Below are 27,645 nucleotides of genomic sequence, written 5' to 3' on the forward strand. Positions count from 1 at the left end.
TGTTAAGGGTCCTTTTTTCCCCGCCTTTTTGATTTTAAAATCTGTAACTGTCAAAGCCACCTGAAATAACAAAGGAAATGAATACGGTAATTTTAGACACGTGTATGTAAAATTTATGTAGAAATACAAAAACTGTGTTTGTTTATAAAGTAAGAAAGGAAACATAAACAATGATTTGTGGAAATCAAAAACAAAGATATTTAATGAATACCTGGAATAACAAATGATAAATACATATATTTTAAAGATTCAGCAAAGAAACACTCAGCCATGATTGAAATAACATAGGAAATGAATACGGGTAATTTTAGACCCGTGTATGTAAAATTGATGTAGAAATACAAAAACTGTGTTTGTTTATAAAGTAAGTAAGGAAACATAAACATTATGATTTGTGGAAATCAAAAACAAGATATATAATCAATACCTGGAATAACAAAGGATAAAATACATATATTTTAAAGATTCAGCAAAGAAACATTCAGCCTCGACTGAAATAATATAGGAAATGAATTCGGGTCTTTTTAGACCCATGTTGCGCATTAGAAGGGGTATCCATAGCTTGTGCATCAAAGGGTTAAAAACCTTGCTGTATTTTTGTGTATTTAATTAAAAGAAGGTACACCGCCATCTTTCTCCGACGAAAGTGACTTGAACGCACCACTAGATTTCCCAGAGCAATGGTAAATGTGGCTGAGTCTAAAGTACTCAAAAATTACGAACTGAGGTTATAGAAGTTCATTCACTTAAATAACCGAATTGGAAGTGAAAGTGACTGTATTCTACTGCTGTGTGAACGTGGTGTATTATTACCTAAGCATTATTAATAATAAGTATGCTTTGCTGAAATATAGTTCATTATTGCTAAAAAAGCTATGTCCTCTGAACTGACCTCCAGGGACTGACAGAATAACAAATCCTGACTCCTGTCTTTTTCCACTAATATTCAGGCTTAGCATCAAGTGCAGTCTATTCAGGAGAGTCTCAAAGCAATAATCTGGTTTTCATCTAATTAATTAGTGGTCTCCGTTACTCTTTCTAACAAGTGCACCTTATTTGTGAGAGATTAAGAGCATTGGAAAGGTGTAAATGATTGGAAAGGCCTCCTTTGTGCACCTGCTTAATTGAGCTAATGATGGACCCCAGAGAGTAGAGGAGCTACACGTGTCTCACCAGGATGAGTTCTGGCCAAGGTACAGCACAAAGACTAAAAATTAGGAAGAACAACTGCTCAACAGGCTAGCAGTGGTGGTAAACCACATGCACTAGATAAAATACACTAAATGGGCATTTATGAACATGTTACATGGGGCAGTTTAGATGAATTGTAGATTCCTGTTGACCGAGTTCTGGGAATGGCTGTTCGTGTTTGGGATTATCAGTTTGCTCTTACCCTGTCTGTTCATGTAGGACATTTAAAAACATTGCCATTAGAGTCTGAATAATCCGCTGTGAAAGTATTTCCATTTGTCCCTTTAAGGAGATTTTTCATTAATGGGCTACAGGCCTAGCAGAGGAAATAGGCTAGACATTGGATAGCTGTGGCATCCAACATAATCCACAACTTTAGTCTCATGGGGGACCTCAATGGACTCTGAATGCAGACCTTGGGTGTGCATTAGCTAAATAGGTATTAACTTGACCAGTAGACGCTGCTATGAAACAGTTTCACCACAGCATATGTTCATAATCAGCTTATACATTTTAGTTTTAGTTCTTTTCCTTCGCCATTTCAAATGACCAAATGATGCTCTGTTTAATCGTGCTTGTTCACTTGGACTTTGGTGGTAGTTAATACCAGGATCAAAGACCAAACAGGAGACCAAGGCTTGGAATGACAATGGCTGTAGTTCAGAGCGTAGTTTTAAACACTCTGTATGCTGTTTCCACCTTCTACAATTTCCTCCAAGGTGCAAAATTGTTATTTTGAATGATGATTTAATGATTAGGAATTTAAAGGAAAGAGGAAGGAATCCAGCGGAATGGTCTGTTCTCTGTGTGTGACCTGTATATTACCAGTTGTCAGGGTGTTAGTACTATTATCAGTTTCATATATCCACAAATCCACAGATTTATGTGAGCTGTCGGAGAAATTACAATCACATGCTTTTTGGTGCTCTTAACGCAATCCCTTTAGACTTCATTTTTAAAACATCTAAATCTGTTATTACTGGCACAAAACCCTTTTAATTTAATCTTTGACAAGATTATCAGATTCATTGATGATGTCACAAACTTAAATAAATAGTGCAAAAAGTGAGCTTAGACTGGATGAGCGGGACAAAATAGATACCCTGCTGCTCAATTGATTAGCTTTGATGGCCTGATTATTATAATCATAATTTATCAAAGTAGTAGATGCAGATCTTAATGATCTAAAATAGCCTTTAAATGAATGGCAGGGAAAAGCTTTATTATATGCTTGTTTATATAGTAAATCAAACACTTTATTGGCCAATTAACAAGCATGCAATACATAATGATAATAATAATACAATATGTGTCTACAGTTATTTTTTGTGCTGTTTGGTGTGGTAAAATTAAGCAATAAGATAGTAGGGGTAGTGCTATAAATATATAGCCTATATTCAAGCTGTTGAGCGCAGTCAGTTTCCTTCCAAACACGCACAGGTTGTCTGACAGACACGGAAGTGTGGAAGGGTCGAGTCGAGGGACCAGTAAACTTCCGAGACTGCCTCATGCTATCCCAAGCGCCAAGGCAACCTGTGCGCATAAGAAGCCTCTGGCTCGTGAATGGTTAAAGAGAGCCCATTGTTTAGCCTAACATCGACCAACGCGGGGTGCGGATTAAAACGGCGTCTGCCCGTCCCATATGTTACTTCAGGACTGCGTTGCCCGTAATTAAAAAAGAAAGATGCGCTCTGCAGGAATGGAGGCCCTTGGTACTGCTCATGAACGTCAAGGCGTCTGATCTTTAAGTGACTTGTGCACTATTAAAACAACACCCTATTCGAAGTTACAACCCCTGGGTGCATCCTACTGTGTGGCCGAGCATGCCTGTACTCATATGAAACAGACTGTAACAGCATTGTTAAAAGTCAGTACCATGTACGTAAGTGTTGTGGGCTTCCTTCACGCCCTGTTTATCGGTAAATAAACAGTGAGTCGTTCCAAACTTCACGGACGAAACTGGTTTATAACCACACTATGGCCAGGATGTAAACAACTTTGCCTCCTAATATTATTTTGGACTTCTTTTAGAGACGGAATAGGCTAAATATTTCAGGACAGAACTTTTAATTATAGGTAGAGTATTTATAGTGCATGTATTGTGTTTGTAATGTTTGAGAGTTTCTCAAAGATTGTCACGCGCATCTCTACTTTACAGTAGGCTACGTTTCCCAAGACAAGTAAATTGTTTATAAATTAACGAGAGCACAGAATACTTTAGCTACGTGTAAATTGACAATTGACACATGACATTTAATAAATAATAGACTATAGTTTTGATGGTTGCGAAGACATTGTACACTGTCGAAGAATAAAAATATATTGGTTAAAATCGCACTCTGCGCTTCACGTGATTTTACATAAGAGGTGACAATGATAACTTTATGTAGGCCTACTTTTATGTAGCCTAACTAATTGCAGTGGATATAGATATAGGCTATTCTCAAAAACGATTTCACAAGAAAATATTTTATTTATTACAAATAGGCAACAAATGAAATTAACAGTGGTATTCCTCCTTGTCATTGCTCTTTTCTTCCTCCACAGGCAAATTCAGATTATCTATGAAGGCACGAATGTCTGAATGTCAATATATATTCAACCCGTTGATGTCCGTAACCGTCATTTTTCTGTGGGCATCTGTTAAGTTTGAAAGGAGCAAAACTGTGCCAAATAATTGCCACAAAGCCCCTTAAATTGATCAGCATCAAGGGAAATCCCATTAGCCTAAATGTATTTATCTTTCATCACATTCATTAATCTCTATGAAGTTGAGCATCAATATTTCGGAAACCCATGGCTTACCAAAAGCCATAATAATGTCTAAATTAAATTCAGAAATGTTCAATAACTTCCAGCGCCCCGCTAACATGACGTACATTTCCATGTTTCTAGGCATTTTCACGCTATTTTCATGTTGGGAGACAAACTCTTGAACATATTAGTGAGAATCTCTGCTTTTTTTCATCACCTATGCAAAGCTATGAAAACCCAGAAACACAAAATGCCTAATTATAATGTTGATAATGAAAACTGTATTTTATGCACATGTAGGCTATATGCCTATTCATTATTTTACGCTATTAGGCTATCAAATATGTATATCAATATAATATTGTCCATGTTTTTCCCTCATGCATGCAATTTATGTACATCTATATATGGGCTAAAATTAATTTAATTAAAGGATATATATTGTGCAATTGAAAGCCGTGTGCTGCAATGAAATATGACAGCATGAAGTATTTATGAGCATTACTAAGATGGTGGGTTATTTACAGTGATCGGTCAATATCAGAAATCAAGAAAGAGCAATACATTATTTTTTATTATTATTTTTTTTAACCTGTTATAAGAAGTGTGTAGTGTCCCTGGGTGTTGGGGGTGGGTGGCAATGGATGGCATAAAGTTTCGCCTAACTGTAGCTAAAAATTCAATTAACTGTCGTTGCAACTGACACGTCTGTCCGACACAATGGCAGTAACTGTCGTAATTGACCTACTTAGCCCAAGTATTTTCTCAAAGACACACAGTATGACGGTTGGATGAAATGGCAATGAGAATTATGATGTGGGTTATTAAAACCAAGCCCATATTGTTGTATGAGAAAGTGTGCGGTTAAATTAGTGTGTGATGTGATATTTCTCTTTCACCTGAAATGGTGAGGTATTGATGGAAATACACAAACAATCGTATGATTTATGTAAATGTAAATAATTTAGGACAATTATATATCATTGTGAGGTGATGTGGTTGTAGCCTATTGGATTTCAGCTAAAAACTAAAATCAGCTAAAACTACGCCCATTTTTCTGTTAGCTGATTTTTTTTAATACAGTTAATAAATGTATTCAAAACAGTATTAGGAACTTGAATGGGCTTCTTAAATAAAGTGATTACTTTATCAGTAGGCCTATAAGCTGCAGCAACTCATTAAACATATTTACCGTGGTGCAAACGTATGTTGATTTTTTCATTGCACTCCATTTCCCCAGTTATTTGTGCATTAACATTTCGCATGTTATGTGATGGAAATTTTACTTTATTTTGATATTATTAAATATTCGTATACATTTTTATCTGTGCCGTGTGTGTCAGCTTACTTGACCAATAACCTCCTTAATCAACTTCATGGGTTGCATTTTAGGCAGTAGCTAAGACGATGCAGACAAGTTGTTTGTTAGTCACGAGGCAATCTTGTGCTCTTCGGCCGTCTTGACGACTTGCACTTGTTAGAAATATTTTGGATTCGTTGGAGTATTCTATTGTGGACTTTCGGTAAAGGTTAGTTTAGAACTCACAAATAATCAATTATTTATTATTTTATTTTGGGAAAAACCCCTGGACAACCTGGATAACACCAGTGCTTGTATTCCTTCGTGTTCCTGAAAGAGGGAACAAGAAAAGAAAAAAGATCCGCAATGGCCTCTAATCGTTAGAGGTTAAAACGAAGAAAATGAATGTGATCAGTTGTTCTAAGGTTTGTATGAAAATGAAGCTGCTTCAAATAATTTTTAAACAAAAATAGTTAAATATAATATGATATAGTATATTAAAAGATAATACTGATATATATATATATATATATATATATATATATATATAAAATAAATGAGTCTGTATAAATGTTTTATTAAAATCCTTTCAAAATGTGTTTGTAAAAAAAAATGTGTGAAAAAAAAAATTTCCTAAGTGTTTACAAGATCAGTCAGATAGTCAGCCATTCAGACTAATGTCAGGCGAAGTTATTTGTGACACTGTGATATTGAATTTGAGGTTATTCTTATTTTCTTCGTTTTATCGCTGTCATATTTATACAATATTGAATGTAACATTTTTTTCTTTTATTATTCGCGCTGTTTGAGACACGTGTATTTTTTTTTACTTTTTTTTTAAGAAATAAAGAAAATATATCTAAGAAAATATCACAGACTGAATTTTTAAGAACACTTCAAACATACAGCAATTATTTAGTAGGCTAAGCTTTATTTCGTGCCAATTTCATTTGGAAACGGACAAAGATTTCTAAAAATGTTTTGACCATTTCGCACCATTCATTAGATTGTCTTTAGAGAGTGAATAAAAAAGGAGACTATTTGTCAATGTCAAGGACGATAATTGAATGTTCCACTGCTCGCAATTATGATGGAAGAATTCAAAGATTCGATTCTGACTCCCCGGTTCCAAGTGAACTGGTGTAATTATGTGATGTCGCTCAAATCAGACCCTTACAATAGAATTATTCCAGGACCCGTCGGCAACCGTAAAGCCGGCAGTTTGCTCTCTACCCCTCCTTTCCTTTACCGAGGGCACTCTTTGTGAAAGTTTTCCATTCAGTCTCAGAGGACTCGGGGGTGTTAGCTCTGCCCTCACAGCTGTTTAAATCTTGGATTTGTAGTTTATTTAACTTTTTTTTTAATAAATAGATTGTTGTTTGAATTATTGTAGTACCATTGTTGATTTTTTTAAACTGGGTTTTGATGAATTCAACTCATGAGAATGAGAACAACAGTATTATTCAAAAGTTTGCAGAATTGTCACCTTCTATTGTGAAATACCATCCGTTGCTGCAATGCAGACCCACATGTTGCAGTGCTGCATTCAGAAAAGGCGGTCTTTAAAGTAGGCTTTGAGTTACGTTTGAATTGCCCTCTGCCCAAAAGAAACCCCGCCAGTGAAATATTGGGATTAACTGGTCTTTGAGGCGCGGATTAGCGCGACTTTCCCAAGCAGCGCATTCCTGGTGCCGTGTCCCTTAAAACGAAAGGGCCGGAAACCCGGCGGGGAAAATGAGAAATAATTAAAATTTGCCCAGGCCACAGCTACGTTTTCTTTATGTGTACTGATCTTTAATAGCCACATTACAAGACACATACAAGCCAGTGCTTTTCAAGTTTTACCTTTAATTTAAGTTTCTGAGGCCTAAACCTTATCAAAGGCAAATGAACCACTTGTTGATGCATTATTAAAATGGATTGGAATAGCCTACAGGGGGGAGTTGAGATGGACAACGTTTAAATGAATCAACCAGGAGATTGCCATTAAAAGCTATTTAATGTGGCTATGCACGGGGTTTGCTCTTTTCATTCCTTCAAAGGAAACTGACATAATTTCAGTTTGAAAGTTCGTTGTGAAATAATTAACATGTTAGAGCGCTTTTAAATGATTATTTTAAATAAGGTAATATTGTTTAATGCACACGCCATAGTTTGGCAGTTTCCCGATAGAGCATCATTGTCGCTCAAGAAATTTTGTCGGTTCAGTTCATTTGACTTTTAGTCATAAATCGGGCCTCTCCGTCCTAATCACCTTTAAAGCCAGTAATTTCCAACTATTGTAGCTAACCTACAAAACACAAACACACACATAGAATTCAGAATACATTTTAATAACTCGTCCAGACTTAATAACTTTAAATATTGTGTCAGATTTTAAATTGTTTATTCATATTTCTGTGGCGTGACCACATTTCCACTCCAGACAGGTTTAAGATCCACGTGTGTGCATCAGTTATGACCAATGGAGATCAATGAACGGGGACAGACAGTTCCTTTCTTACACATTCTCTTGAGTCCCTGTATTTTCGAGATTGTTTGTCTTAATCCAATAGTAATCATGTGACTAATCTTATTTACCGTCGTGTTTTCTTAAAGAAAAAAAGTTTAAAATCTATTAAAATCACAGCCGAGTCTTCGCATATGCGACGGAGCTCACAAATTGCATACAGTTACAACAGATCACAGTTTCGAAGGCTATCACAGATTAAAAAAAAACACAAATGTACCATTTATATAAGACACACATTGATTGTCTTTTAAAAACTACATATTGATTCCTTATAAACACCTTTTCTTAAATAAAGTAGTGCATCCAGGTCGCCACGGGGGCGTTCAGCACACACACACACACACACACACACACACACACACACTCGCACACATCCTCTCTATCATCCTCCTGATGGAAGTGTCTCTCGTCTTGCCAACATTGAAATAGGTCGGCGTGCTGTAAGAGGCTTAGAGAAAGCCTGCCCATTCCAAGCACTTAAGCAAAAGATTGGCTCCTTTTGCCATGTAGTTTTTTTCTCCTCTTTTCTTGTGTAAGGATTTGTTCCGTGGCTTTGACCTAACTTATTACAAATTCACTTTGATTCCCTGTATACCTTAAACAACAGGTTGTGGTCAGATGGCCTATGTTTATACGCACTCACCACCCTTCAAATACTTCGCACGCCACAAGGGGTGCATGTAGCTCAAATAGATATTTCATGTCAAAGACAAACTTCAACAGCGCTGTCGGGCTCAATGCAACCCATCCATCTCGCAGAGATCGCGCGCCACGGAACACTTCTGTTTTAGGAAAGATGGCAGGTCTACAACGTTTATTTTAAAGTATTTTTGTGTGTTGATTGGACAGATTGGCAGACGTTTTGTTAGTTTCACAACACCTGGAATTTCCAGGAGGTAGTCTGGTCTTTGTAATCCAAGCAATCAGCATTAAAGTTCAGTTTCCACGAGGCAGCTTGGTCCTTATAATCCAAGCAATCCGCGGTGGAGTTGAAGCCGAGCCCCGAGGCACCGTAACCTTGTGTGGGAAGGGACGCGGGAGACTGGTTTAGATGGCTGGTGACAGCGTTGCTGCTCATGGGGCTCAAAGTGGATCCTGGTCCGGTCAGCTGATGGTGCATGGGCGTCAAGTAAGAGCCGCAGTCCATGCCCCCAAAGTAGGACGTGGAACCAGCGTAGCCCTGGCTGTATCCAGACGCTTGAGTATAGGTCATGGGGTATGATCGCTGCATGCAGGAAGAGGAGGTAGAGAGTGGGTCTGACAGCGGCGAGATGGAGGCCGGGCTCCAAATGGACACCGGCGCGGTTGTGGTGGAGATGGCCGGTACTGAAGTGCTGGAGGGCGGGGTGAACTGGCCACTCGCCCCGCTCTCAGAACTGGCCTCCCGCGCTGGAGAGCTCTTCTTTTTGGCAGGTCGCACCTTGTTCTGGCCCCCGTTTTGTTGTTGTTGCTGCTGCTGGCGACACTTTGCCCTTCGGTTTTTAAACCAAACCTGACGTGGTAAAAACAGGATTTATTAACATTTACAATGTCACCTAACTTCCTTATTATGGGGAAGCACAACATCTATGCTTAATTATATATGTTCTAGTGTCTTAGCACAAAATAAGAAAACATAGCCTAATTATTATATTTACTTTTATTATTTTAGTGCGTCCCTCGGTTCATAAAGATGTCCATGTATATCACATGTTTGGATTTTTAAAAATAAGACACTCACTCAAGCATTTTTTTAATGATGTGTACCTGTACACGGGACTCCGGTAAGTTGATTTTCAAGGCCACCTCCTCGCGCATGAAAATATCCGGGTAGCGCGTTTTCGCGAATAAAGCCTCCAGCACATCTAGTTGCGCTCTAGTAAATGTTGTCCTTTCCCGCCTTTGCTTTCGAGGAGTCGCTGTTTAAAATAAAAAAATGCATCACACGGTTGTCCATCAGAAAATCTTTCATCCATAGATTTACTTTTTTGCAGTGTATGAATATAAATACATGACACCAAAATAGTACTATATCTGAAACGGTATCATAAATTGATTAATACAAATGTTTGACGTAAGTTATAATAAAAAAATTAAAATATATATATTTTAATGCTTCAAATGTTTTCCCCCAATCTGATATAGGCTGTTATTGTTGGTACAGTTTTAACAAAATCAAAATAGGCCTACTTTTGAGAATTAATAATCACTGTAAAAATATTGTTGGTTTAACTTTAAACTTTAAAAAGTAAGTTACCTGGTTGCCTTAAAATTTTGATTTCACTGAAATTAAAAATTTGAGGTAGGCTAATACAATGAAGGAGATTGGTTTAATAAACAGAAATTCAAAGTATTATGTTATCTGAACCACATTAATTTTCTAAGTCTTTTAATTCACCAATTCTTCAAGTTTTTAAATTGTTATAATTTGGCAAGTATATAAATTGTATGATTTGAAATTGGATTTCAAAAGGCTGTGAACTTCAAAATTGTAAAATCAGAACTGTACAATAAAACAAACCCGTTGAAAAGTGTAATTGTGAGACTATAACAATACAACCAGCCCAGCAAATCAAATAGCCAGGCCTACTATTTACATTTATGCACATAACGGGCAAAACATAACCCTGAATCAATAAAGAGCAACTCTATATTGTAGTGTGCTTAAGCCTTCCAATCGTCTTTTATATCAAATGGTTTATTCGGAAGTTGGTCTCACCTGGGTAACCAACGGAGGGGTGCAAAAGGTCCATTCCGGAGGCAGTTAAACTTAGCCCGTTGACTGTGTAAGGTGGTTGCTTGAGATACGACATCATGCTAAAGATGGTTGTAGTGGATAAAGTTGGAGAAAACGTGGAAAGCTGGACACCGGCTCCTTCAGTCTTTCTTCCTTAGCTTACTTCTGCTTCTAAGCTTGTTAACGTCTTCAGCAGTGGATGTGAAACCAAAACCCCTGTGTTCTAAAAACCACAAAGATAAAAAGAGATGTTCACGTAATTGCGACGACGCAGGTTGTCATATAGAAACGCGTGTTCCTGTAGCTGCGATGACTTCTGGGCGAATAAAGCACATCCACACCGCAACGTGCTCTTAAAGCCGCTCCAGACCTCCAGCTGTCCTCATGAGATGAACGAAGCTCATCTTGACAAACGTCCCTCCCCTTCCTCCCCTCTCCCCACCAACCCCAAAAAGTAACATCTATTAATTGCAACAAGTCTTCACAATGACAAAACTCAGTCGTTCAAATGTGCACACAAGCCAGAAACGCAATTTGCATAGGAACCGGCTAATTGTCTCAGGCATAAGAGCATTGATTGGGAGCTATTGGTGGAAACAAAGGCCACTGTTAGCCTGATAACTAATGCTGATAACAAAAAGCTCCAGTGGCGAGGGACAAAAGTAACAATGACAAAAGTAACCTACTCCTTCCCTTACTCATATCAGTGTTATAAAAGTACAATTATAATTATGTGTTTTAGTATTTTACAGAAATTACCTCTGACTATGTTGTAAGGAGTCTAACAAATAAGCTCAATTTTAATCTGTTTGATGTTCCATTAAATATTTGTCCCTCGATGGATTGTGTTTGTTTAGCTGATATAGTTTTATTAGTTTAAATAATAGTTTATAATAATAATAATTTTAAAAAATATGTCTGAAAAGAAAATATTATTAGTCAATTCAAGTTTTCAGGCCCAAATAAAAACGTAAAACATACGTTTCTTATAATAGTCTATTGGGTCAAGCAATCCTTCAAATGGTCTGAAGTTCATCATCATCCGAATCACAATCCTGTCTGAATAAATTATGATATTGTTAAACAAAAACTTAATATACAGAAAAGTTTTCTTTTTATCCAACGGTTTCGCCTCTCAATCTGTCACTTAAAACAGTCCTCGTCTACCAGTTGCACAGCCAGCCGCTCAATAGTAATTACCTCATCCAAGAATTAATTATGATAAATGTTGTTGTTGATAAATTAACGAGATAATCCGTGTGGCACGCGCTCCCCTAATTACTGGACGCTACCTTTTCAGATGAACGTTTGGCCTCATTGATTCTGTGCATGACTACAATAAAAATCACACGCGCGCGCGCTCTCGCACACACACACACACACACACACACACACACACACACACACACACTCAAACACTTCAATGAATCGTTGTCTCTGACACGATACTGAACAAACTACTGAAATAATAATACAAAAGTATTGAGACTATAAGCTTCAGATTTCCACTTGTGCAATAAAGATGCAAATAATTCACAAGCGAATCGACACAATATAAAAGGAGTGTTTGGATATCTGTATTAATCAGAAATAAGATCATTATTTCTGTCTTTGTTCGCTCATTATTTATCAATTTGCACTCGCACTGTTGAAATGGGCAAACAAAAGTTAGCTTACCTACAGTTGATTTAAATTCACTCTTGAAAATGATGAAACAGCGCACTACCACAAGTCAAAATGTGCATCAGTTACTATCGATTTTCTTTTTTCTTTAATTAAGGATCACGTTAAAAATAGCATATAGACTATTTATTTGGTGATATTAAAATACAAGCCTCAAAAGAAACGAACGTTTGAGCCATAAAAAGATGAATAGACTGCACAGAAAGATTAATTTGCGTAGGACAACAACGACGACAAAAATAATAATAATAATAATGGGGGCCTATCATAAATGATGCATAAATAATATTGCACATACACGACTGCATAAAGCGGGCTACTTACTGAATAACTGGATTCAAATCGAAGTCCGTTAAAGTTTTACGTCCGATAGCAAATATAGGCTACGTCTAAATCGTTACCAAAAAATATTCAAGGCATCAAGATAAAATCCTTTTCATCAAACCGTGAAGCAAACGAGTTATGATGAAGCCTCTACAGCTAAACACGAAGAATGGATAAAATGGTTTAGAGAGATTAAGCACATACGGTTATGATTCGCTGCTCTTCTGGGTTGAAGTTGCTGGAGTCTGATTTGTACAGCACGCTGGCCAATGAAGAGCTCAGGACTGGAGTCTGTTTCTCTCGCAGGGCCCTTTGCAGGGAAACAAATGTCGACAGCTACTTTTTGATGCAAACTCTCCAGCCAATGAGAGCGAGGCCCTAGCGGAGCACATTCACTTCTCTGAGAGTCATCGGAATGTCATTTTATGTTGTAACATTAACTCTTAGTGTTATGACTAGAGTGGAAAGAGAATCAATTTCTTAGTTGTTATACTCCAATCTCAAAAACACTGATCTTTGTTTTAAATCACCCTTTTATTTGGGCTTCGGATGCCCCGATCAATAGCCAATGCGCTATAGTTTGTATCCGTAGGCTATTGTAGCCTATGCATTCCAAAAAGTTGCAAAGGTAACAATAGTAGGCTTTATAATTTCAGACATGATTATAAATCATGAGAGAAAACAGCAGACTCAGTCTTTTATTATTCTTAACACCGAGGAGAAAACAAATGTTGAACACGGACGCTTCAGACCTCTTGCATTTGTGTTGCTAACTGGAGGGATTTGCGGGGACTTAATTCCTTAAAACTGTCCTCTCGTCCACATGACGCTCAAACTGCAAGTGCTCAAGCTGATATACCCAAAAGCATCAAGAGATGAGTGCATCGCATGGCCATGGGGCTAGATTAAGGCCTTTATAAGACATGTAGGATACACGTGAAACCAGTGGAGTGGCACAACGAGGAGGTGAGTTAGGTAGGCTACCTTTAAAAATGTTTAAAACGACACGTTGCCAATATCCACTTGGAGAAATGTCTATCGGGATTCTTCTGTGTGGGAGGACAGTATCATAACAGCTTTAGGTCTGTAGCCTACATTTTAAGACATCCTGAGAAGTAGAGAACCTGACAAGCACCCGATGACTCGAGACGCGCGGACAAATGAAAAACGGTGAGAAACATATTAACAGATCATTGTTATAACGCATGCTATTTTTTTAAATTTAATTTAATCCAGGACACTTATTTTTAAATTAAATTCGACTTTTTCTAAATGAAACAATTAATTGATATAAATAAACCAACATATTTATGATTATTATGATGATTTTATTGTTGTTGTTGTTATCGTTGTTGAATTTCCAATCAGTAAGTTCTAATGCTTTTTCAGTAAAGATAACCTTGTGACATTTTGTTTGATAATTATTAGAGTATAAACTACAGAAAATATTGGTGTATATATATATATATATATATATAAATAAAAGTTAAGATTAGCATTTTCCTGTTTAGTTCCCTAATAATAAATTATATTAACAACACTATCTAGAGAGTAATACTACTACTAGACTAGGCTGGCCTACTACTAATTATTATTATTATTAGAGATGTCACTTCCTTTTTTATTTCACTTACATTAAATGATGCCGTCATTGAGAACGTAAACGCAAAGAGAATTAAAAAAACAAAACAAATAAAATGTGTGTAATGTTTTATTCCAGTTAGAATCTATCATAATGTGTTTAATAAAAAACAGTTTATTTTATGTGTAGATCTAGGAATGTCATTCCATTAATCCAGTGTGATCTTTCATTTGGGTTACAGATGCAGAAATAAAAACTTTTACACTTCAAGACTTGAGATGGAAAGCTTCGGTTGTGCACCTGCTATTGTGGACTGAGATGATGACAACCACCATTCTCCTGGTGATTTACCTGTTCATATTTCCCCACATCCACCTGCCACGCGCTGTTTTGAAAATCTATAAACAATGGCTTTCACTGCAAGCGCTTTTGGAGTTCTTTGTGTTCGAAAGTTCGACAATGAAAAATGAAGCCAGATAGCCGTTTCTCCTCTAAACTCACTCGCTTGAGCTCAAGTACTATCAAAAACTGCCGCTCGCTACTTGTCGAGGATTAACCAGAATGATAATTGTAGGACCGTGAGAACATCTAACATACAAAAAACATGGACAAATGATTTTTTGTTGTTGTTGTTGTTGTTGTTGCGGTTTTTCATTTAAGATTTAAAAATGATCGGGCACTTGAAAAGTTCACATCAGCAGTTTTTTTATAAGCTACGTGTGTCACGTTAATATTAATGTGCACTGTGTAATTTATTTAGTAACACGCAATGATAAATAAACGATGTTTCATGATCCACCAGCATCCCGTGTGCCTTTATCGCTGGATCTCGCCAAGCGTTGCCTCTCGCTGTTTAAACTGCTAAATTATTTATCAAATTCTAAACGCCCCGCGTCCGGAGGGATCTCTCATCTTTAAAGGAATTGTGGTTCGTCAAAGTGAAAAAGAGCAATGCGTGTTCGCGCCTCTGGCCACAACAGCGCAATCCCAGTAAATGACACCCTTTCCCTTTAATCTCCACGTTGCTTGAGTGGCGAGCTCCAATCTTAAACGTTTATTTCAGTTATAATACTGAGGATGCATCAATATCTAGTAATTTGCTACGATGTGACTTTAAAATAAAATAAAAAAAGAATACATATAAGTACATTTACAATTACCCTACTAAAACATATATATGAAAAATACAATGTCTATAATAATATTAATAATGGTAGGCCTAGTACTTTATTTTACAGTTCTGTTACACTATGTACTTAGTAATTACTGTGTAATAACTACGAACCTCCTCTAAACCTTGTAGTTACCTTATATTACACTTTCTTAAGTACACTGTATGCACATGTAAGTGCACATTCTGTCAAATAAATAAATATTATTTTACTATTAACAATAACACAATCCATTATTATTATTATTATACAAATAAATATGTTAAAAGTATTGTGTAGCCAGAAGTAAATCAAATACTAGCACCTCCACCCTAATCTCTCTTTTTGTCTCCCCTGCAGGTCCGAATGTTTTGCAAGCTCTGGTAGGCAAAAGCAAAGTGGACATTATCTGATGTTATCTTACGTGAATATTTGGAGGAGCACAGTAGGAGTGGATCGGTTTCTTCACAGTTCTATTAAACAACTGAAGATTAGGACATCTTTAGTAGCTTTTCAATTATGACAGCATGTGTTGCACTTACTCTGAAATGGCTTGATTCAGTTCAATTAATGTTTGACTTGTCTATCTTCCGCTGTTGTGTTTTTCTCTTCATAAGGTTGAGTTTAGAGATCAGATTAAATCATATATATGGTTGAATGGACATAATTTAGCATGATTGAACCTGCTATAATATTCTCCCAAATGTTTCTCTGATTTGACATAATTGTGACAGTGTTTAAATGCGATAACAGAGTCGTTTTTTGATGAGAGGAACACTTGAATGTGAAGGTATATTTGCACAAAGTAATTACTCTGAATAAAAGAGCTTGTTTGATCTTTATTGACATTCATAATTTCCTGTGTGCCACATCTTCTCGTAAGGTACAGGAAACTTAAATAGGGTTAAATGTTACGCGTCACGGTCCGAGAAAATAAGGATGTCAGATTGGAAGGGTGGGGGAAACGGAGGATGATTGCACAGTACATTTCAAGAGATCACTAAGGTTACAGCAATCTACATAGAAACAGACTTGGGATAAAGAGAAAGAGAGAAAGCACATTAAAATTCCCTAGTACAGTTACTGCAACAATATTGTACAACACCATATTTTAAAATACGTTTACTCTTTTGAAAAAATAACTTTTTTTATGCCTTTTCCCCTGTAATATATGTAGTTTATTCTAAAGCAAGACGCATTTCCCCAATGCAAATTTTGGTAACACTTTATTTTATGTCCTTGTTACACATATATATTGTGTGCAGTTACTATAGTAATAACTATAAATTATGCATAATTAGATGCAACTAACCCTAAACCAAACCCTAACCCTATAGCAAGTGCACATAGTTACTTAATATATATATATATGTAAAAACATAATTACACTGTACCAAGACCACCTTAAAATAAGGTTACACTTGTGTAACCTTATTTTAATGTGTTTTTGTTAACCTTTAATTATTTATTATTATACACTTTAAGTAATATTAAGTAACTACATGTATACGGTTAGTGTTAGGATCAGGGTTTGGTTTAGTTGCATGTAATTATGCATAATTTATAGTTATTACTATAGTAACTACATGTAACATGTAACAATGACACTGTAAAATAGTGTTACCAAAAAAAAAGAGTAACCCAAGTTTTCAATTTTTGTTGCACATAAGCGAGCTCTAGAACTTCAGTAGAAAAAGGCACAAAGCCAGGACAGAATTTTATGTATGATGCATTTAGTATCTTCTAGAAATATTTAACGGTTATTAATCACTACTGTAATTGTTTGTCTGCTGTTTACACAGGGGCCAAGCGGTAAACAAATGGATTCAATTAAAACCAATTCTTCCCTTCAAGTCATCAATATGAGGCAAAGTAAGCCCTCCAACATACTGACAAGGACAAACAAGTACACACAAGGGGACACTAAACGTTCTTTCAGTCATGCATAAACATGCTTTTCTCTCTACACTCTTGCGCTCTCTCTCTCTCTCTCTCTCTCTCTCTCTCTCTCTCTCTCTCTCTCTCACACACACACACACACACTACAAAAACCCTCAAGGTGAACTTGGTGAAAGATCTACGAATACAGATCTTCAAAGAATTTGCAGTGCAATTGTTTCAAATGAACTTTTCCAAACGGATAATGATAACTCCATTCAGTGCATTATTGCTGGTATATTTTGTGAGTGGCGTGAGGTGTGTGTACGGTGGATCCTGCCCTGCGGTGTGAGCTTCACTTCTCTCGCCTCTCTCAGAGTTCAAAGGCGCAGGAACTGAGAGGGTCGGATTTATTCAGGCTTTATGTGGTAAATGCTTGGATGTCTTTCTTGTAGTCTGCAAGGCCCTAAGATCACATTTAGGAAATGTTCTATTGTGAGGTTGCCTGTGAAATCCCCATAATAAATTCACCAAACAGGCACAAGCAATGGCTATTTATGATCGTGGTCATATTCCTTTCTGTCTTGCCTTCCGGGTAAAGGTGTGTCTGTTTATGCATTACTTTTAGACTCACTGTGCAACAAACATGAGTAACATGGACATGAAATGATCAATGATCATAAGATATACATTAAAACAATCTCTCTTATTGAAACATTCAATAAAATTTTGCATTGAATTAAATAGTTCACCCTGAAAAATTTTAATTCTATCATCATTTACACATTCTCATGACTTTTTTTTTCTATGGAAGATGTTTTGGAAAATGTATGTGCAGAAACATTTTTCAAAATCAAAATCTGACATTTTTGGGGTAACTATCCCTTTAAGAAGTGACATAATAATTATTTTGTCCCCAAGCCAAATATTTGCACCTATCCTCAAATAAGCACGTTAACATTACTGAGTCTTTAATTATGTGATATAATTAACCCTGCACCCAGTTTGAAAGGCATGTGAGTCGAGGACGAGCCCCCATATGGGGTGAGCATTCCTTGCATGTGCCCCGTCCAAACCCCACTTTGTTTTGAGTGACATTCTGGCACTCTTGTTCATACACCAATACTCAGCCTCCAAATTGTACCGTCTTGCTGTCTTACACACTGCCAGTTCACATACATCTCTCTCCCTTACACTAAGTCATGTTTCATCAGGTTTTATGAAACATTTTTTTTAGTCTATTCTTTTTCTTTTTTTTTTAAGTGCCAGTCCCTCTCAACTGTTATATCTCTTTTGGGAAAGTGGAGGCTATCTGTTGGGACTCCTCTCATAATTCTGTCAGTTGGATGTTTCCATTACGTTCTCTTCACGTTCCTGCCATGTTCTTGTCCCGGCTCCAGCCTGTAGTCAGCTACCCTTCCAGCCACAGGCTGGCAGCTGTTTTTTTTGTGTGTGTGTGTGTGTGTGTGTGCAATTGTGTATCTCTAAGGGCTTGTCTGTCAACTGGAACCCTCCCCTCCAATTAGGAGAGTAAACACAAGACTCGTCTGTGTGTGTGTGTGTGCTTGTGTACATGCTTATAAGAAGTTCACAAACTGTCACCTAAAACTCCTCCAGTGATAAAACAATGCTTAGATTCTGATCGCCAAACTCTTACTCTTTTAATTAGATTGTGTCTTAACTCTAAATTGGATTATTGTGGAATAAATATATTAAAAATACTTCTAAAAAACAAATATGTAAATAAAGTAAAATAAATGTAAAATTAGACTAATTTTAAAAAAAGGTTAGTCTTTTCTCATGTAGATTTGAAAAGAAAGATATTTATATAAAATTTTATTTGACTACACTGATATATTGTAGAGTTTCTAGATATTTATATTGACTGTTTTTACTGAGGAAGCATTTGGCGCTTGAATTTATGTTACACTGAACTGGACATATTTTAGTAAAAAAGTGTTTCTTTTCGACATTAACATGACAGGTCACCATTCGCCACTCTCCTGGTTTCCATGGGGAAACAATACTGCTGAAAAGAATGTAGAGTCTGCCGGAGTTGCAGACTGGGACAGAACGGGATATGTGTGTGTGTGTGTGTGTGTGTGTGTGTGTGTGTGCGCGCTTGACTGTGTGTGTGTTGGGGGTGGGAACACTCTCAGAAACCCCAGTGGTTACCGCCTTGCGGCTGGCAATAGGGATGCAGGAATTTCACTAGACCTACTGCCCGGAAAATGCCAGGTGGGAGACGAGGAGCGGACAGAGGGTGTGGACGAGTCACATTAGTTGCTGGCAGGGGAGGTGGTGGATAGGTAGCTCAGGAACTGACAGAAGCGTAATAGAAAAATAGAGCAGTCAAATCAATTGCAGCTCGATGTATTTACTGTCGCATAATGCCATTTGCAGAATGAGCATTTGTCTTGAAAGCTAGACTGCAAACTAGTCATTTTTAGGTGCATAATTCTTTTGGAATATTTATATATATATATATATATATTGCTTTGAGCAATTGTTTTGGTAATGGTAAATGTTTTGGTAATTTAGTGGCATTAAATGGTAAATAAAATGCCACTAAAATCTATAAAGTGTCACCATTCTTTGTGGTATTGAAATAATAATAACATTGACATGCTGAACATATTTTTAATGAAACGATTTTCTAATGATGCTGATATGATTGCAACTGAGACTTGCATTTAAAAATCTTCAAAACCTTGTGTGGGTGTATTTTTATCTTTTATTCAGTACATGCCCTTATCCATGATCAAATGCATATTTTAAACTAGTTTAATATAATGCAATAAAATAATATATTTTTTTTTTACATAAGAGTGTTGTTTGATAAAATTGTCTCCAACTATATTGGATTTCGTAGAATAAAAGACCTTGTAGGTGTTTTTATTAATATTTCATTGCATAATTTTATCATCATTCACTAATGTGACTCATATGGAGTCATAAACATATAAAATGACATTACATCTACAAATGTGGTGAAGGGGAAGAGCAGCTCAGTTGCTCTGAAATCAATGTGGTCTCTGCTGTGGAGCTTCTGGGGCACAGTTCAATAAAGCAGCAGCATAATGGTCAGCACCATGGTGGAGCCATCGAGTCATGGAGCAACATCATGCTCCTCAGCAGGGGAAGACATCGGGCAGATGGGTCCAGTGTAGCGGGACAACTCCATCCCTCCTCCTCTCCATTCTACACTGCTCTCTTTCTAGCTTTCTGCCCCACAGTGAGAGTCTGATAAACCGGCCGAAATCAAACAGATCGAGAAGGTTATCGCACAGGAAAAGATCAACAAAGCACAGCAGGACGTATTAATGCGGTATGTTTCATTTGTGATTGGCGAATCAATTACCACGTGCTTAAAAATAAAGATTCCAAAAGGAGGCTTTCACAGCGATAACATAGAAGAAACATTCTGGGTTCCCCAATAAGAACCTTTCAGTCACCATGTTAACTTAAAAGAACCACGTTTTGTCTTAGTGTGAAGAACATTTTAATGATCTTAATCTGTTGTGTAATGGAAATGCTGTTAGAGGTTCTTCATGGAACCCTAAATGCCAATAAAGAACCTTTATTTTTAAGAGTGCAGCTACGCGGAAACAAATGAGAGACAGGGCAGATATGCAAGAGTGGTAAGAAGAGCATAAGCGAGGGAACAAGTCGGTGATAAAGACGGAGAAAGAGCAAGGGAAAGGAGGGAGAGAGAGCAAGGGCAAACGTGTGATTGAAAGAGAGAGGGCAGGCATATCCCTTTGAAATGCCCACTCAGGGGTAGGAGCCTGGGGAAGCAGGCTGGAGTGGCCCAGCGCCTGGACAGACAGGCAGTCACCACTCTGGGCCAGAGTCCAGCACCCCTCCGCCATTCCCACCAGCCTCTCCTCCTCGCCCAGGCCAGACTGGCTGTGTCCCCCCCTCTGCCCATCAGTCAGCCAGCCTCCAGTGGACCAACTGGAGCCTCCCAACCTCACCTTGCCAACAACCCCCCTACTTCCAACCCCCACCCAACTGTATGGCCCAGGCCCAAACTGATTCGCCCCATCAGAGCAACCTCTGTAGTGTGAGGGACTGACTGATCACTCCTTAAGCTCGGCACACTGTGCCTGCATGTCTGTGAAGTCAGAATACTACACCATTCAGTTATTCTTATTGGTAAAAAAAAGGGTACGTCAAAAAAACCTACTTTATCATATTTTATATGCAGATTTCTAAGGCCTCCAACTCTCAATCATCATTGTATTGCATTATATGTTTTGTCCCTACAATAAAAACTACATTTGCATTCAAATATCATCTTACTATAGATCTTATTCACAGCAGCGACATCTTTGATTTTCAACAGGAATGAAAGCAAGACTGATAGATAAACTATCTCTACAGTGGGTTGTACTGTTATTTAACCCTCCTGTTACCCTCAAATCTGATAACATCTTTTACCCACTGGGGTCGATTTGACCCCAGTAATTTAAACCTCCAGAATATGATTTCTTTTTTTTTTACAAAGGTTTGTGTCTCAGGTAATTTATGTCTTTGTTGACTACTTAAATAACCTTTTAAGTTGACATCCACCCACCACCCCCCTCCCCACCCCTTATACATCCAGAATACCCATTGCACGACTATGGACAAATTTACAAATCACCATAAAATCTTACTGATTGACCTAAAATTGGAAAAGTATATATATTGTTGGTGTTTTATTTGTTCTATAATATTTATAAGTATAGATTTTGGTAATCTATAACATTTGGGGTTACGTATGTAACCCTCGTTCCCTGAGTAGGGAACGGAGACGTTGCGTCGGATGACGACGAATGGGGTTTTGCTTAGAAAGCCTATCGACTTTGAGTATTACAAAATGCCAAAGAAATGCCATGGGTCTGCGGAATTTGCATTGCGTATCTCCGCCTTACCTCGTGGGTACAAAAGGAGGACGCCGGCAACATGCAGATATGTTTCTTCGCTGAGGAGCCGAGACTGAACTCAGGCGATCCCCGCGGTACAGCGGAAGTGTAAGGAAGACGTAACGTCTCTGTTCCCTACTCAGGGAACGAGGGTTACACACGTAACCGAGACGTGTTACGTTGTCACTCCGATTTATGCCGGATGACGACGACGAATGGGGTTACCAGTCTAATCACGCCACCCTCTCGGCTTTCTTCCAGTGCCCTGCGTAAATCTGAGATCCCTGTCGTGAGACTGGCACGGACGAAGGACTCTTATTTAGCACAGGAATACAAAGGTACACTGGGGAGCATATATCATAGCTTTATAGGAAGTATGCCATTATTGCCAATTATTTGGGGGGGGGGGGGGGGGGACTTAGAGAATACACATATGACCCGGAGGGATGCATATGGAGAACACTGGGGTGTCCAGCCACAGGTGAAATATTTCAACCCCAGGGGTGCCAAGGTGGCTTGCCAAGGGAAAAACACATGCTCAGAGAGGCTTACAGTGGAAATACACATTTGGGGGTCGCTCAGAGGAGGGACCATGCACACGGGAGGCACCTAGCCGACGCGCAGGCAATAGACACTGGCGCCGACGTACTGGAGGAACACAGGGCTTTCGAGGAAGCTCACCTGAGGACAATATTGCACGTTTCCAGTCCGTGGAGTGGAATGGCGAGCAAGCAAAGACACCTGAGCGGGTCCAGTACTAGCTGGTTGAAGCGAGTACACGAGAGGACACAGGCTCTACTCGGAGATAGTTGAATCTGGCGAATGTGTTCGGTGTCGCCCAGCCTGCAGCTCTGCAGATGTCTGTTAGCGAGGCGGCATGCGCTAGAGCCCAAGAGAACGCCACACTCTGGTGGAGTGGGCAGTCACACCAAGGGGGCACGTTCGACCTTGCTGCTGGTATGCCAAAGCAAAGGCGTCCACTATCTTTTCCAGTAAGACAACCTTTGCTTGGAGAGAGCCTTTCCCTTCAGATTTCCACCATAATAGACAAAGAGCTGGTCTGAGGTCCTGAAACACTGCGTTCTGTCTACATATGCGCAGAGAGCACGTACTGGGCAGAGCGGAGAACACGTACTGGACAGAGCAGTGCAAAGGCTGGGTCTGCCTCCTCCAGGGGCAGCGATTACAGGTTCACCACCTGGTCCCGGAAGGGAGTGGTAGGAACCTTGGGCACATATCCAGGCCGGGGTCTCAGGATCACGTGAGAGTAAGCCGGCCCAAATTCCAGGCACATTTCGTCAATGGAGAATGTGTGCAGTTCCCTTACCAGCTTGATGGAGGCCAATGCAACCAGGAGCACTGTCTTCATTGACAGGAACTTAAGCTCCACTTATTGCAAAGGCTCAAAGGGAGCACTCTGCAGGGCAGTTAGAACCACTGAGAGGTCCCAAGAGGGTACGAGAGGAGGGCGAGGAGGATTCAGTCTCCTCGCTCCCCTCAGGAACCTGACGATCAGGTTGTGCACGACACTGATCGAACATCTGCGGTGGTCTTCTTGGTGAGAAGAGCCCAGTTGATGAAGAGGTTCCACTTCAACACGTAGACATGTCTCGTGGACGATGCTAAGCGGAAGTGATAGTAACAAACACCGCTGGTATTAGGATACTCAACCTGCCTCATCCCGTCCAGGAGCCACACGTGGAGGTTCCAAAGATCAGGACGAGGGTGCCAAGGGTGTTTAGATGTCATTTTCAAATGAGAGAGATGGAGAACATAGAGAGCACACAGAGCACAAAGAGAAATGGTTTAGAAGGCTTCTGTTGATGCTTTTATAATGTTTGCTCCTCCCCTTTGTTTGGTAAACCGTGAGAATTATGTTCTCCCCTCCCCACGGCACGGGGGAATAAATTTATGTTAAATTATAATGAAAATTATACAATTATAACATGCTATAGTGACCTCAATAAAACAACCAAAACAAATGTGTGTGAAATTTTTATATTTCTTATGTTTTATACAGCTAAAAGAGCCTGGGGTCAAATTGACCCCAAGGAACACCGATGCTACAAAATGTGTACAGGACATTGAAAAAATATCAGCAGGTTAATTTTATGTTTACAGAGTTGTCCCCTTTAAATTAGGAAAAGTCATTAAATCTGAAGCAAAAAATAATTAAAAAGTAATAATATATATATTTACAGACGTTAAACATTGAATGGGATCAAATAGACCCCAAAGATAATAGGAGGGTTAATGTGGTTTTGGATTGTTCTGCTGACGATACACTGCAAAAATAGATTTCCAAGAAATTTTAGTAGTTTTTGCTCAGTTTGGGGCTCTGAATAAAACTGAGGTGTGGTTCCCTCAAATATGAACTCCATATTCTCATTATTTCATACTATATGAGCCATAAAAGCCTGAAGCATGTTGGGTTTTAAGTCTTCTGTCAAGAGTCCATGTCAAATGTCAAATCCCTATTGGATTTTATATATATTCCAGATTAGTTTTAAAAATCGGCAAATGTGCACTCAATGGTATTTCTGTCTTTGTTTTCCCCATAGTAAATGAGTGGATAACTGTGGTAACCAGGATTTGTTCACTCTCACTCAAAAACTGAATGTACTTTTAAAGGGAAAGTTCAACGCAAAATGAAAATTCTGTCATAATTCTATCTATAATAATAACTCACTATACTGTTGTTCAAAACCTGTAGGACTTTATTTTTGCTGCGGTTTAAAAGTTGATATTCGCCAACTGTATAATTCTCTGTTGTTTTTCAATTGGTAGCCCATGTTTTATTTATGTTCAATAAATGTTACAACATGTTTGTTTTTTAGAGTCATATTTTTCCTATTTTTTTTATTAAATCACTTCAAATAAAATGGTAAGTTGGTGAAGGGGTTATGGGGATTTATATAAAAAAATTTTTTTAAATAAATATATTCATGTACAAAATGTGAATAGTTTTACAATTCACAGGTTTTATTTAAAAGCACTCTTCGTACTTGACGCTAATTTAGTTTATGGATATGCTGTAGATTTTTCAACAAACTTAATTTGTAGCAGATATAAATAGGGACATAATTTCAGAGTTTGAGATGAATAGTGCAAAAAAAAAAAAAAAATCTGGTCATAGAGCAAAAAGTCTACCCTAATGTAACCCTTTCGAATTTAACTTTCAGAGTGAAAGTATATTTATTTGTAACTACGGTTGATTTATATACCATAAAAGGGAGTTTCTGTATTTTAGGTGCAGTACTATCATTAACCTCTAGAGGGTGGTTAACGCTGTGGTATGTTGAGAGTCAGTGTAAAATCAGATGAAGAAGCCTGCTGAATATGTACGCACGAGGTTAGCGTGTAGCTGCAAAAGACGATCTAATTTTCATTTGTTCTTCGGTTCAATGTGCATATTCTTTTATAAAGAGTAATATTAGTCATCGAGGTCGTTTATTTATCCAGTTGCTGAGGAAAACAACCGGTCAAAGCTTTTGGTTACTGGTTTTTCTTTTACACGAACTCTGATTGGTTTTTTTGAATGCTGATTCAATTTGAGTGATCTACCATTTGAACGGCGAGCCAGACCCTGATCTGCCACTCAGAATCGTCGTGGTCCATCACGGATGCACACAAGAGAGCTAAGCATATACATACTACCCGGGTAGCAACACAAAAGGCCTTTACACATAAATACATTGAAGCTCTTTACACACACACACACACATGACCATTGGAGCTTAACACATGGACATTTGAGTTTCTTCATATGGACATTTGAGCACTTTATATACTGCAAAGGATCCAGAACAAATTATTGAGACTGTGTTTTATTTTGTTTCATTTTATTTCATTTTTGGTATTTACATTCAATTTCTGGTTTGATATGAATCATTTTGTTGTTGGTTCATAGTGTTGAGTGGAAACCAGACAAAGAGTCAAACTGTGAGAATATTGTTTAGCCTAAGTATTGAATGTGAATTATTGCAAATAAAATTGTCGGCTGATAATTACTAAAAATTAATTTGGTCCACCCTTTTACTTTTAAATCCTCCCAGAGCCGAACCTAGGCTGAATTTAACCTCTGTAGAGTAACATACATAGAATATTACATTCGTTGTCCCCGTTACATCCCCTTTTTGTGGCGAGCCAGCCAGGAGGATTTTAAATATGTATACATATATAGCCGGTTACAAGTACATTGAGACAGTAGTGAAATTCTAAGTTTTATTCTCTAGAATATTATTTTTTTGTGATTGAGCACAATGAGTATGTCTGACATTGAAAAGTGTTACAATGTGAAAGCACGACATTCATTATGCGTGTTGGGCATTACTGATAATGACACAGATGATGACATTATTGCAACTTTTGAGAATTATGGGGTCATTGTGAAAGTAGTGAGAGTAGCCCCCTCTACTGAGCAAATAGGACAGCCCATCATTATAGTTGAGTTTGATGCACACACTCCTGTCACACTTCTTGAGCCTAAGTTTCCCCTAGAAATTAAGAGTGTGCGAAACCCAGCGGTTACATGGTATGCAGATAATGTCAAAGTGCTAGCACAGCCCTTAGAACAGCCCGATGCCCAAGCACATAGTTCATCCGTTGAGTCAAGTGATGACAGTGATAATGCTGTTCCCGAAGATGTCTCTTCTGATAACAGTGCCTTTATTCCAAAGAGGTATCTAAAAAGACAACCACTTAGGAAGCCAAAATCAAAGTCAAGTGGCCTCAGCTCAGACACCAAGCCTGATCCTGCTGTGAGGAAAAAAACACCAAAGCCTGCCTTTAACACACTTACCAATGATGACATAAACCCTCCTGAGATTCAGCGCATAGTAGTTGAGCATGTCATCAAAAATGATGCTTTTTCTGCACAGACACACTCCAAGTGGCTGCGTTCCTTCTCAGGAAAAGTGCCTAAACCCCCAGGTGAAGCTGACTTTGATACATGGTGTCTTCATGTTGACCTTCTGTTGCAGGATTCTCTTCCAATAGATATCCAGCGAAGTAAAATCTTAGAAAGCCTCTTGCCACCAGCTTCAGATGTGGTTAAGCAGCTTGGTTCTACAGCTCCTCCTAGAGACTATGTGAAGCTTCTAGACTCTGCATATGGCTTAGTTGAAGATGGTGATGAAATCTTCGCTCGTTTTCTGAACACCAACCAAGATCCCGGTGAGAAAGCATCTGATTACTTACAAAGATTACAAACACTGCTTAGTACTGCGGTTAGGAGAAATGGTGTGAAGCAGTCATCTGCAGATCGTCAGTTGCTGAGACAATTTCAGCGTGGCTGCTGGGATCACTTGTTAATACTTACCCTTCAGCTGGAAGCCAAAGCCAAGACACCACCTGACTTTGCAGAGCTTTTGTTGCTGCTCAGAACTGAGGAAGACAGACGTGCAGCAAAACTGGACAGAATGCAACGACACTTAGGCAGTTCAAAGCACAAAGCTGCCATTCACAAACAATCTGTTGTTGACATGTCTCCTTACAGTGATTCAAGTGTGTCGCAGACCTACATTTCAGAAATCGAGGCTCTGAGAAAACAGGTGGCTGATCTCCAAATGCAGCTTAGATCCTCCAAATCTGAGAAAAAGAAGAAAAATGAGTCCAAATTGACGGAATACCCAAACACGGTGAC

General features: G+C 38.3%; 1 protein-coding gene and 1 long non-coding RNA gene across 8 annotated transcripts in view; one reads left to right on the forward strand and one right to left on the reverse strand.

The window, feature by feature from the left end:
* The first annotated feature begins 1,136 nt into the window (after window positions 1-1,136).
* On the forward strand, window positions 1,137-17,835 carry LOC143746547 (uncharacterized). Of its 2 annotated transcripts, none has more exons than XR_013206578.1 (3): window positions 1,137-1,193; window positions 14,304-14,404; window positions 15,574-15,996. It is a non-coding gene; the product is annotated as an uncharacterized LOC143746547 (long non-coding RNA). The 2 variants fall into 2 exon arrangements; XR_013206577.1 differs by lacking the exon at window positions 1,137-1,193 and adding an exon at window positions 13,295-13,650 and having other exon boundaries at window positions 15,574-17,835.
* Window positions 7,018-27,645, reverse strand: part of otx2b (orthodenticle homeobox 2b) — a 58,730-nt gene continuing 38,102 nt past the window's right edge. For 2 of the 6 annotated variants that reach the window (XM_077238428.1, XM_077238429.1), the window contains exons 3-5: window positions 10,456-10,689; window positions 9,504-9,655; window positions 7,018-9,249 (exon numbers count right to left, since the gene is read on the reverse strand). In XM_077238428.1, the coding sequence (XP_077094543.1) occupies window positions 8,629-9,249; window positions 9,504-9,655; window positions 10,456-10,552 (870 nt within the window). In that variant the 5' untranslated portion in view covers window positions 10,553-10,689 and the 3' untranslated portion in view covers window positions 7,018-8,628. Of the gene's footprint in view, window positions 9,250-9,503; window positions 9,656-10,455; window positions 10,697-12,480; window positions 12,824-27,645 lie in introns of those variants that run through there. The other 4 variants (XM_077238433.1, XM_077238431.1, XM_077238434.1 and 1 more) reach the window with 4 other exon arrangements.

Source organism: Siphateles boraxobius, unplaced genomic scaffold (genome assembly GCF_051911475.1).
Source record: "Siphateles boraxobius isolate OS27281-9 unplaced genomic scaffold, OSU_SipBor_1 22, whole genome shotgun sequence".
NCBI lineage: Eukaryota > Metazoa > Chordata > Actinopteri > Cypriniformes > Leuciscidae > Siphateles > Siphateles boraxobius.